This window comes from Lepidochelys olivacea (assembly GCF_965140295.1).
Source record: "Lepidochelys olivacea isolate rLepOli2 genome assembly, chromosome: 8".
NCBI classification, from domain to species: Eukaryota; Metazoa; Chordata; order Testudines; family Cheloniidae; genus Lepidochelys; species Lepidochelys olivacea.
The window spans coordinates 54,100,776-54,112,318 of record NC_140418.1 but is presented as its reverse complement, the minus strand read 5'-3'; the positions used below and the strand labels follow the sequence as shown (position 1 = coordinate 54,112,318).

General features: G+C 46.9%; 1 protein-coding gene across 12 annotated transcripts; it reads right to left on the bottom strand.

The window, feature by feature from the left end:
• Positions 1-3,835: 3,835 nt before the first annotated feature.
• Positions 3,836-10,625, bottom strand: LOC311525288 (uncharacterized protein). 12 transcript variants are annotated; one of them, XM_084637303.1, is made up of 4 exons: positions 10,427-10,625; positions 10,069-10,144; positions 9,147-9,435; positions 3,836-5,740 (listed from the first exon to the last, which is right to left on the bottom strand). In XM_084637303.1, exon 4 carries the CDS (start codon positions 5,624-5,626, stop codon positions 4,469-4,471), a length of 1,158 nt encoding a protein of 385 aa, XP_084493429.1. In that variant the 5' UTR covers positions 5,627-5,740; positions 9,147-9,435; positions 10,069-10,144; positions 10,427-10,625; the 3' UTR covers positions 3,836-4,468. The 12 variants fall into 12 exon arrangements, with proteins under 12 accessions (XP_084493429.1, XP_084493425.1, XP_084493427.1 ...); XM_084637299.1 differs by having other exon boundaries at positions 10,480-10,625; XM_084637301.1 differs by lacking the exon at positions 9,147-9,435.
• Positions 10,626-11,543: the final 918 nt, after the last annotated feature.

Here is an 11,543-nt window from a genome sequence, read left to right as displayed (position 1 = left end):
GCCCCCACCGCCACTGCATCCAACCCCTCCTCTCATTCTTGACTGCCCCCCTGGGACCCCTGCCCCATCCAACCACCCCTTCTCCCTGTCTGCCCCCAGAACCCCTGCCCCTGACTGCCCCCCACCACCCCATTCAACGCCCCCATCCTTCCTGACTGCCCCCCCAGGACCCCTGCTCCCATTCAACCCCCCTGTTTCCTGCCTTCTGACTGCCCCAACCCCTATCCACACCCCCACCCCCCCCCCGCCCCCTGCCCTCTTACCATGCTGCCTGGAACACCGGTGGCTGGCGGCGCTACAGCTGCACCACCCAGAGCACCAGGTCAGGCAGCCGTGCCGCCCAGCTGAAGCCAGCCACGCACCGCGCAGCACAGAGCACCAGGACAGGCAGCCGTGCTGCCCGGCTGGAGCCAGTCACGCACCGCGCAGCACAGAGCACCGGGTCAGGCCACAGCTCTGCAGCTGCGCTGCTGCCCAGAGCATTGCGCCGGTGGCACAGTGAGCTGAGGCTGCGGGGGAGGGGGAACAGTAGGGGAGGGGCCGGGGGCTAGCCTCCTGGGCCAGGAGCTCAGGGGCCAGGCAGGAGGGTCCCATGGGCTGGATGTGGCCTGTGGGCCGTAGTTTGCCCACCCCTGGGTTAGACAAATCCTAAGAGCTAGCCCCAAAATTTCTTGAACCACAGCTGAACTACAGTATCAATCAAGATCAGGAGAGGTGTGAAATGCCTGTACGGCCCTACGTACATTGTCCATAACTGCAAAATGTGCCACTGTGACTTCTCACTAGAAATCATTTATATCGGTCTTTAAATATCTACTGAAATCCAAAGTTATTCTGATTTGCCATCCATTTAGACTATGAACTAAATGACAGAATTTTAGTGCTATTAAAATGGCCACAGACTACAGTTCTTGTTTACAAGGGATAGGATATACACGCATGTGGTGCGGCAGTTGGTAGAATGGGTATTGTGCCGATGAGAGCGTAACAATGTTGAAAGTGTTCCAAACATTATTTAATCGGAGAATTAAAAGTTTAGCAAAATGAAACCTTTACTAAGCATAATGAACAGGTTAATAAAAAGAAACCTGTCTGGTGGTTTGACTCGAAAGCGAGATGCTTGGGCATGTGAAAGTGCCAATTAACCAAGAATACGATGACTCTTGTGAACAGTATGTTCAACCCCATCCAAAGAAAACGCCCATGACTGCAACTCAAGGAATCAGAGGTAGAGGAACTTTCCAGCTTGAGCTGCGAAATCTTACCTAGAGGAATTTACAACACGTGGTTAAAGTCATCTGATCCGCAGAGCGTCTGATGTTTATCGAGCTGAGTAGATAAGTCTCTGAAATCACTTACAAACCCTGAATCTGTCATGTGGCACACTAGGACACCACCAAAGTCACCCCATGCTGTTTACATGGCCAGTTACAATAATAAATAGCTAAAATGGGAGGAGAGAGGGCAAATATAATTACAGTAAAAGATGTTTTATCCGGCACTTCACCAACCGGAAAGCTCTATAACCTGGCATTTCTGATCTTCATTGAAATTCCAGTTTATAGTCTGGTTGGTGCAGGGCTGACAGGGGGTTGGAGTGCGGGATGGGATGTGGGCTCTGGGAGGAAGTTTGGGTGCAGGAAGGGGCTCGGGGCAGCAGGTAGGGGCGCAGGAGGGGATGTGGGGTGCTGGATTCGGGGGCTGCTCACCTTGGGTGGCTCCCCACAAGTGGTGACCTGTCCCAGCTGCTCCTATGCGGCTCTCTGCACTACCCCCGCCCCGAGTGCCAGCTCTGCAGCCCCCATTGACTGGGAACTGTGGCCAATGGGAGCTATGAGGGGGGCAACTGCAGGCAGAGGCAGTGCGCAGAGCCACCTGCCATGCCTCCGCCTAGGAGCAGCCGGGACAGGTCTCCACTTGTGGGGAGCTGCCCAAGGTGAGAGCCTCCCGGATCTGGCACCCTGCACCCCCAACTGCTGCCCCGAGGCCCCTCCCACATCCAAACTCCCTCCCACAGCCCACGCCCCGCACGCCCTCCCGCACCTCAGCCCCCAGCCTCGCACCCCCTCCAGCTCCCAAACTCCCTCCCTCTTCGTTAACTGGCATTTTTCACTTACCAGCACTCCCCATTTCCCCAACATGCCAGATAAAACAGCTTTTATTGTAGTTGGCAGCTTCATTTTCTTTAGGAGTAAGCTAGTGGCCTCCACAGAAATTATTTTTGTTTTGTCCAAATTTGCCAGAGTCCCTCTAGCTCTGGGTCCAAAATGTTCAGTATATCAGTGTCTAAAAGACACGGAAGGACACAGCAGTTTCCCTCATTAATACTGTGCTATATGGAGGACTTGTCCAACACACATAAACATACTTTCAATTCTGGGACATTACTGGAAGCAATACAAGAAGGGATAAATTCAGCATCTGAGCCCTGAGCTGGGGAAGAAATCCTGGCTGTATGCGCACTTGGGGTTGTTAGATCAGACTTATGAAGAGTGAAGTATGGCAATTTACTCTGACCTATGCTTTATTTTCTCAGGCTAGCTGCTCTTTTTCTCCTCAAGCCTTACAGTCATGGTTTTACTGGTGATTTTGGGAAGCTCAGAATTTATATTCCACAGTGCCCAGCAGTGTTCCTAGGAGCTGTGGTACTGGCTAATTTTCTAATGCCAGTAACTACTTTGTGGGATGAAATTAAAATGAATTTGAGAAACTAATGGTTGACATCCCATCCACAATCAAAATAAATCACTGTAGATTAAAGCAGTTAAGATTGATCTGAGCTCAAGACCCCATTCCACACACAGCAACAATCTAGCGTGACCAAGGTTTGTAAAACAGTTGGGATGGCTGTTTTACGGATGCAAGGTATTGTATAGGCATAGTCCATGCCATGAACTTTGCAGCAAGTTTGACCTAAATTCTGTGGCAAGGGGCTTGGAGTCCACAGCTCTTCAGTGAAGCAGAACGGAAATTCAGATCAGTTTAAAAATCGGTATTTTACTAAATTGAATATGCAAATGAATAATACAATCAGTACAGTATCCCTTATGTTACTTGAATTGATACTAAATGTAAGTAACCTTATGATTCCCCAAAATTTTACATTGTCAATGTGCTGCAGAACTTCATATTGAAAATGCATAACTGCACTGTATAATTTGTTGAGGGAAGCCAGTAATTTTGGGATACCAGTATCTTTTGGCATGGGAGGCAGTTTGGAACTGTGGGATGAATACATAAACTGGATGTTCCTGCTAAAATGATCAGCCATTAAATATTTAATGTTAACATTTTAATGTCCATCATTAGGTTTCAAAGTCAACAGATCCCCTAAGATGAATTGTGCAGTTCAGACCTCCTTTAGAGTAATTGTTTCCAGTATTTGCAGACTCCGGCAGATCTCACTGAGAACTAGGTTTTATTGGGACTTAATTTTTAAAATGACAGCTAAGATTCTAGTGAACACTTTGTGCAGCACACAAGGCCCTAGGTACAGGCATTGTGAGTTCATGGCATTCAAATGATTTGTTATGATGAATTTCCTCATGCTCACAGGGCCCCAGAAACAAGGAAATTTAAATTAAAATGTAATAATCAGCAAGACGTAATTTTCACTTTGTTGTTTTTGCCACTCTTCTGATTTTAAATTCTCAAATATTTGTTATTGTAATGCAGTAGCTGGGAATGGTCTCTACTCCACTTAGACACAAGTGGCACAGATCCATACAAACAATCCACTCTTCCACACACTTCACAGCCACTTATACAAGTCTCTTTCCACCCACCGATATACATACATAACCATGGACAAAAGAGTATGTATTGGCTTCAGCTGTTTAATTAATTGTCAAATTTATTAGGGTCTGGATTTTTACAGCCAACATACTTCTCTCCCAAACAAACATACTTCAATAAAAACATGACAGAATGCACAGAGAGAAGGTATGGATTGGCCAGCTCTGACTAAATGGACTGTGCAGTCCTTGCAAAGACTGCAATGACAGATCTCCAAATCCAGTGCTGAAGAGCAGTCACAATCAGTTCAGCCCAGGACTGCAGTAGGGCTCCATTTAACACACCAGGCCTAGAGAAAAGCTCAACTTAATGCACCCCAAGAAAAGTCCAGCTAGTTATGACAATGCTCACTACCTTGTAGGAGCTTCACTTCCATATATGTCCTTTGACTTCTCTGACCTCATTATTTAATGGACATGGAGCTTTTTCCTATTGTAACTCCACAAGACAGGTGCCAGGCCGGTCAGTATTGACTACCTGCAGGGATCATGGAGTTCCTTACAAGGCAATATCTCCATAATAGACTTATACTGGCCCTCCTTCAGGAAGAGAGTTGTGGACCAGTTTGTGTATGTGGGGGGGGGGGCTGGGAGCAATCTCTCTAGGATAACTGAACAGTTCTTGTTCTAGTGACAGGCAAAGAATGGTGACCGCAATCATAGAGCCCTAAACACTAAGATTTGTCCACTTTATGTGTGCGCTCATGCCTCCTTAGAGTGCCTGACTCTGTGAAGGAATGACCACAGTAAGCACAAGAGTAGGGTTTTTCTCCAGTATGGATCCGCTGATGGCGCTGTAGTGATGCCAGTCTTGTGAACGTCCCTCCGCACTCTTCACAATAGAAAGGGCGCTCTCCAGAGTGAGTCTGTTGGTGCCGTTTCAACCTCAGTAGTTGGACAAAGGCCATACCACATTCTTGACATTTATATGGTTTGTCCTCTCGATGGATCACTTTGTGTTTCGACAGCAGATTAGGTTTACGGAAACCTTTGCCACACATTGGACAGATGTAAGGTTTAGACTCTTCTTCCCCAGGCTTTTTATTTTCTGAACACTGCTGGTCAGTGTTTCCACTGCCATGCTTGTTTTGGTGCAATATTGACCATGGGTTCCTAACCATGCCATTTCCCAAAACTACCTTGGAGCGCTCAATTTTGTGCACATTGCGTAGGTGCCTCCAGACATCAGCCGTGCGGATGAAACCCTTGTCACACTCTGGACACTTGTGTGGCCTGTCACTAGAATGAATGAGCTTGTGCATTCGCAAGTTTGCAGCACGGAAGAACTCTTTGCCACAGATGGGGCATTGGTATGAATGCTCTGTCAGATGGATATGTTTGTGTTCTTGTAATTCACCCAGATCCTGGAAAGAGACACCACACTTCTTGCACCTATAAGGCAAAGCTTCTCCAGAGATGGGCTCCAGGTCCTCCTCATCAAAAGCATCAACAAGAATGATGTTTTCATCATCCTCACTTAATCCTCCCTGAGGTTCCTCAGAGGAGTAGAACTCCAGATCCTCATCTTCACATTGAAGGTCAAAGTTGGTGTTGGAAGTGACAAAGACCCCAGCTGTAGTCTCACCTCGCTTCTGGTAGTAGGTCTCATAGGTTTCCTCATCTTCACACTGCAATTCTACAGGGAGTTCTTGCTTACCTGAAGGTCCAGCAGGGCTACAACCAGGACTGCATGGTTGAGAGTAGTCTATGTCTACCTCCAACTGGAGACTAGATTTGCGACCCACCCGCTCAGAGGAATGACTGGAGTCATCTGAATGCTCCTCACCTGTGTCATAAGTGCCGTTATCGGACTCCCAGTCCACCTCGTCCATCCTGTGGTGTCATATACGGAGAGTGTATATGGCTTACTGTGGATGTAAGTATACCATGTTCTTATAGTCCTTCATGATTGGTTCATCTCGTTCTCAACTCCAATCACAGCCCTTCTGAGAAAAAACAGGTGATGATTTCATTAGCCAACTCGCCAACATTCATATTAAGTAAAACGAAACAACCACAACAGAGATCTTTTTCTGGTGAACAGAATAATACTGAGACTTTGTACATTAGTTTCACTGTAGGGGACACTGGGTAGTTTACTATGATCATCAAATGGAACATTTCTATATCTCCATAAAATTAAATCCTCTATTTTAATTGGATCCTTTTGGCAAATCTGAATAATTAAGGTAACAGCTACTCGTTTCTCTACTCTTAAAAAAAACCATTAAGAATTTCTACAATTTCTGTTTTAGAATTTAATAATGTGGATGCATCCATTTCACATATTTGGTGATCAGAGATTTGGTTTTGAGTTTTCCCTTGTTTTGTAATATGATTTAAAAACTATTCCCACACTTCTTTAAACCCTTCTACATCTATTCTACTCTTCTCCACAATATGTATATCATCATAAGATGGGACTTGTTAGATCTGAAATTCATTTTCCCTGGTAAACATTGATCCTGACAAACTTTTCCACACAAATAAACCACATGCCCTTTTCGTATTAAACGCTCAGTAATGACCAACAGCCTGCCAGGCTACATAACAGAAGCAGCAAGAACATTTTATCATCTATTTTTGATGTTGTTGTTCTTGGGCCACTCCAAAACATTACTGTACTCTAATTGCTTTCTACTTTTCTAGTCTAGATCATTGTCTCCTTGCTTCTAGCTAGCAGAAGTCCTTCTGGGGTCTAGTACAATTTATAAAATATTTTAAATTGCATCTCTTCAATATTTAAATCCCTGCCAGCCATGTTGCTTCTTTTATGTTATTTGGCCTATTTGTGTGTCAGCCATCTAAAGTTTCCACATCAGATAGCCCTAGCCAATCCTGAGAGAACAGCAAACATTTTTCTTCCTTTAAACATGGGCGGGACTGAGATATTCAAACTTATTCACTTAACTCCCAGGACAGACTCCCTTCACTACACAGGGCTTTATCAGAAGATTCATATTAAGTGTTCTCTTTGCATTGCTAGAGATATATCATTATGTATGAGTGACCACCAGGCACTTTATTTCCCTGTGCCCCGAATCTGCTCCCCGGCAGGAGCGCCAGGCAAGCCTCCACTCCCTGGCAGGAGTGCTAGGATGGGGAAGCCCCCATGCCCCAACCCCATTTCCCAGCAGGAGCACTAGAGGGGTGGGGATTTGGGGGGGGGCAAGGAAAGTGCAGGTGGAAGGGATGGGGAGGGGCCCACACTTGCTCTGGCCCAGTGCCCCACAAAACTGTAATCCACCTCTGAATACCAAATCAACAGCCCCCTCCCCAACTCACTGACTTTCCCCATACATACCCTTCTACTCATTCTCTTATGTATAGTATGTGATTTGCCCCTTGCGCGCCCCATCACCTTCCTTTTCTGTCCCATCTTTCCCCCCCTGCTACAGGTGATTCCCCAGCTCCACCCTTCCACATCCTTATTTGTATGGATTTGGTGTTCAATGCCCCTTCACTTGAATCCCAGCACTTTCCTGTGTGCCCAGTAACCTCCACCCATCCTAGTTCATTCTTTTTATTGCCTACCCATTTTCTCATTCTCCCACATGTTATCATCCCATCTTCTTCCACACATTCACATACCTCACAGGGCTAAACCTGGAGCAGTAAATTGTTTAAGGATGTGGGAATGATGTGCCATCCTAACTCAGTATTGTGTGTCACTTACTCCCCTTGGAAGAATCTGGTGCCATACCCCAATGGAGAACTGCTCTAAATACTGCTTACACTAGACATCTCGTGCTGAATGCACTGCTAGTATATATTAAACAATAAACTAATCTCATAAGAACAGTCATACTCGGTCAGACCAATGGTCCATCTATCCCAGTATTCTGTCTTCCAGCAGTGGCCAATACCAGATTCTTCAGAGGCAATAAACAGAACAGGGCAATTTATCGAGTGATCCATCCCCTCTTGTCCAGTCCCAGCTTCTGCAGTCAGAAGTTTAGGGACACCTAGAACATGGGGCTGTGTCCCTGATCATCTTGCTAATAGCCATTGATGAACCTATCTTCCATGAACTTGTCTAATCCTTCACAACATCCCCTGGCAACAGATTCCACAGGTTGACTGTGCATTGTACAAAGTACTTCCCTTTGTTTGTTTTAAACCTACTGCCTATTAATTTCATTGGGTGATCTCCTGGTTTTTGTGTTATTTACTCCTTCACATAATACTTCCTTATTCACTTTCTCCACACCATTCATGATTTTATAGACCTCTATCGTATCCCCCCTTTGTTGTCTCTTTACTAAAATGAACAGTCCCTCCTTTTTAATTTCTCCTTATATGGAAGCTGTTCCATCCCTTTAATCATTTTTGTTGCCTTTTGCTGTACTTTTTCCAATTCTAATATATCTTTTTGAGACAGGGTGACCAGAACTGTATGCAATATTCAAGGTGTGGGCATACCATGGATTTATATAGTTGCATTATGATATTGTCTGTCTTATTATCTAACCTTTTCCTAATGGGACCTATATTCTGTTGGCTTTTTTGACTGCTGCTGCACACTGAGCTGATGTTTTCAAAGAACTATCCATAGTGACTCCAAGATCTTTTTCTTGAGTAGTAATAGCAAATTTAGACCCATAGTTTTGTATGTATAGTTCGGATTATGTTTTTCAATGTTGATTCTTTACATTTCTCAACATTGAATTTCATCTGCCATTTTGTTGTCCAGTCACCCAGTTTTGTGAGATCCCTTTGTAACTCTTCACAGTCAGTTTTGGCCTTAACTATCTTGAGTAATTTTGTATCATTTGCAAACTTTGCCACCTCACTGTTCACCCCCTTTTCCAGATAAATTATTAATATTTTGAACAACACTGGTCCCAGTGCAGAGCCTTGGAGGACCCTGCTATTTACCTCCTTCCACTGTGAAAACTGACCATTTAGTCCTACCCTTTGTTTTCTATCTTTTAATTAGTTACTGAGCCATGAGAGGCTCTTCCTTCTTATCCCATAACAGCTACTTTGTTTAAGAGCCTTTGGTGAGGGACCTTGTCAAAGACTTGCTGAAAGTCCAAATATACTATATTCACTGGGTTACCCTTGCCCACGTTTGTTGACCCTTTCAAAGAATTCTAACAGATTGGTGAGGCACAATTTCCCTTTACAAAAGCCGTCTTGATTCTTTGCCCCCAACACATCATGTTCCTTTATGTGTCTAATAATTCTGTTATTTACTATAGTTTCAACCAATCCGCTTTGTACAGAAGTTAGTCTTACTGGCCTGCAATTGCTAGGATCACTTGCGGAGCCTTTTTTAAAAATTGGCATTACATTAGCTATCCACTAGTCATCTGTTACACAGGCTAATTTAAGCAATATATTACATACCACATTTCTGCAGTAGTTCTGCTATTTCATATTTGAGTTTCTTCAGAACTCTTTGGTGAATACCATCTGGTCTTGAGGACTTATTACTGTTTATCAATTTGTTCCCAAACCTCCTCCATTGACACGTCAAGCCAGGACAGTTCCTCGGATTTGTCACCTAAACATTCTCTGCAGTGAAGACCAATGCAAAGAATTCATGTAGCTTATCCACAATGGCCTTATCTTCCTTGAGTGTTCCTTAAGCAACAAAATTGTCCAGTGGGCTCACCGTTTGGCAGGCTTCCTACTGCTGTACTTAAAAAAAAAAAAATGGCACTGTTAATTTTTGTGTCTTTTCCTAGTTGCTCTTCAAATTATTTACTGGCCTGCCTAATTATACTTTTACACTTAACTTGCCAGAGTTAATGGTCCTTTCTAGTTTCCTCAGTAGGATTTGACTTCCAATTTTTAAATAACATCTGTTTGTGTCTGACTGCATCTTTTACTGCTGTTTAGCCATGGTGGCATTTTTTTCAGCTCTTCATTGTTTTCTTTTATTTGATGTACACACATAGTTTGAACCTCTATAATGGTGTTTTGAAAAAAATTTCCATGCGGCTTGCAAGCACTTCACTCTTGTGACTGTTCCTTTTAATTTTCCGCCTCAACCATAATCTCAGTAGTACAACTACCCCCGCTACAACACTAGTAGTAGTTCCAACATCGGACACTCCAAGTATAGGGAAGTGGAATATGGGAGAGAAAAAAAGGCCAACAGGAGGGGGAAGAGACCAGAGGGGACTGTGGCTGGAGATGCTGAAGGAAGGAGGAGAAAAGACAGCAGGGGAAGGAGGAGGAGGAGGAGAAATCAAGGGAGAAAGATGCCATGCCAAGACACAGAGAAGAAAGTTCCCACCGCGCCAGGCCCGCCCACCAGACACACCTGCCTCCAGCACAGCTCCCTGCAGTCCCGTTATCAGGCAGCGGCTCCAGGGACGGGGCGGGCTACATCCCCCGACCTGAGACAGACACCGACAGGGAATGAGCCTTGCGGGGCCGGTCCCTCCGCTCCCTGCAGCACCGTGACCCGCCCCGCCCGGGCCAACACGCTCCCTCTGGCGGCTGGTGCCCGCGGAGCGCTGCCCCCCGCCTGCTCCCGGCTCCGGTGGAGCGAACACCGGCCATTCGCTGCCCCGCCCCGCGGCTCTGCCCGCAGCGCTCCTCGCCCGGACCCGGCCGCCTCCCGGGCGTGTCCTGCCCCGGCCCCTCCCCCCGCGGGGCGGAGCCCGCCCTGCGCTCACCGGGCCCGGAGCAGCGGGCGCTGCCGGCAGGGGGCTCTGGCCCCGGGGCTCACCGTGCGGGGCGGCCCCGCGCCTCAGCCCGAGGCTGCCGCCCGGAGCTCTAACGGGGCCGGCCCAAGCGCGAGAACGGAGCGGGGTGAGCGCCCCATGCCGCGCCGGGGGTCCGGAACCCTCCGCCCCACTGCGCACGCGCCGAACTGCAGGAGCGCCTGCGCAGCGGCCGCCCCGCAGCCCCTGGCGCGGCTGTTACTGCCCGGAGTCCACCAAGCCGCGGGGGCTCCGCGGGCACGGCGGGTGGGGGCGCCGGCTGCGTGCGCGCAGAGAGTGGCGGGGCCGGCGGGCTCGGGAGAAGGCGGGGGCCTGAAGTGGCGCTGGGTTTTTTGGCGTGTTATTTTTTATTTAGCCTTCCCGGTGCTCGCATCAGCTGTGGGCACCGCTTCCCCCCGGGGCCCTCCCGCGGCCAGCCTCTCGTCTCTGTCCACATCCCTCTCTTGGTGCCTGCAGCAGCCCCCCGCCCGGGAAAATACTCTTTGTGTGAGGTCTTTGATCAGCGGTCTTCTTAGTTTTACCCCAACTGGTACCTTGACTCCAAACTCTCTTTTCCTGCTCTACCACCCATCACAAGCTGCTGTCCTAGGGCACAGCCACGCACTCCCCCCCCCCCTAAAAATGTACAGGCAGGGATAGTATTTGCCCACGATGAATGTTACTTCAAATTTCGGTTGTGTAGTCTCCCCCTCTTTAACCCCTGGGAAGCAGAGGAAAGGTCATTGGCCCCTGCATCCCTATTTAAGGTGGGCACTTTAGCACATACTTAAGTCCCAGTGAAGCCCCTGGGACTCCCACCCATGCTTAAAGTCAAACATATACTAAGCTGCTTTCTTGAATCTAGACCTCAATGAACTGATTAAACTATATTCTAGTGCCTTTCTTAATGCATATTCGAGGGGTGGATGTATATAAACTATATTTGCAAGGATGACTATAACCATCCATTAGTAAATTTCACCACAAAGATCACCATCCTACAGAACTAGAACTTTAACCATTTTGTCCAAATATTGGGAAGTTGTTATATGTTTTCCTCAAGAACCATGTGTGTCCTTCCATCAGCATG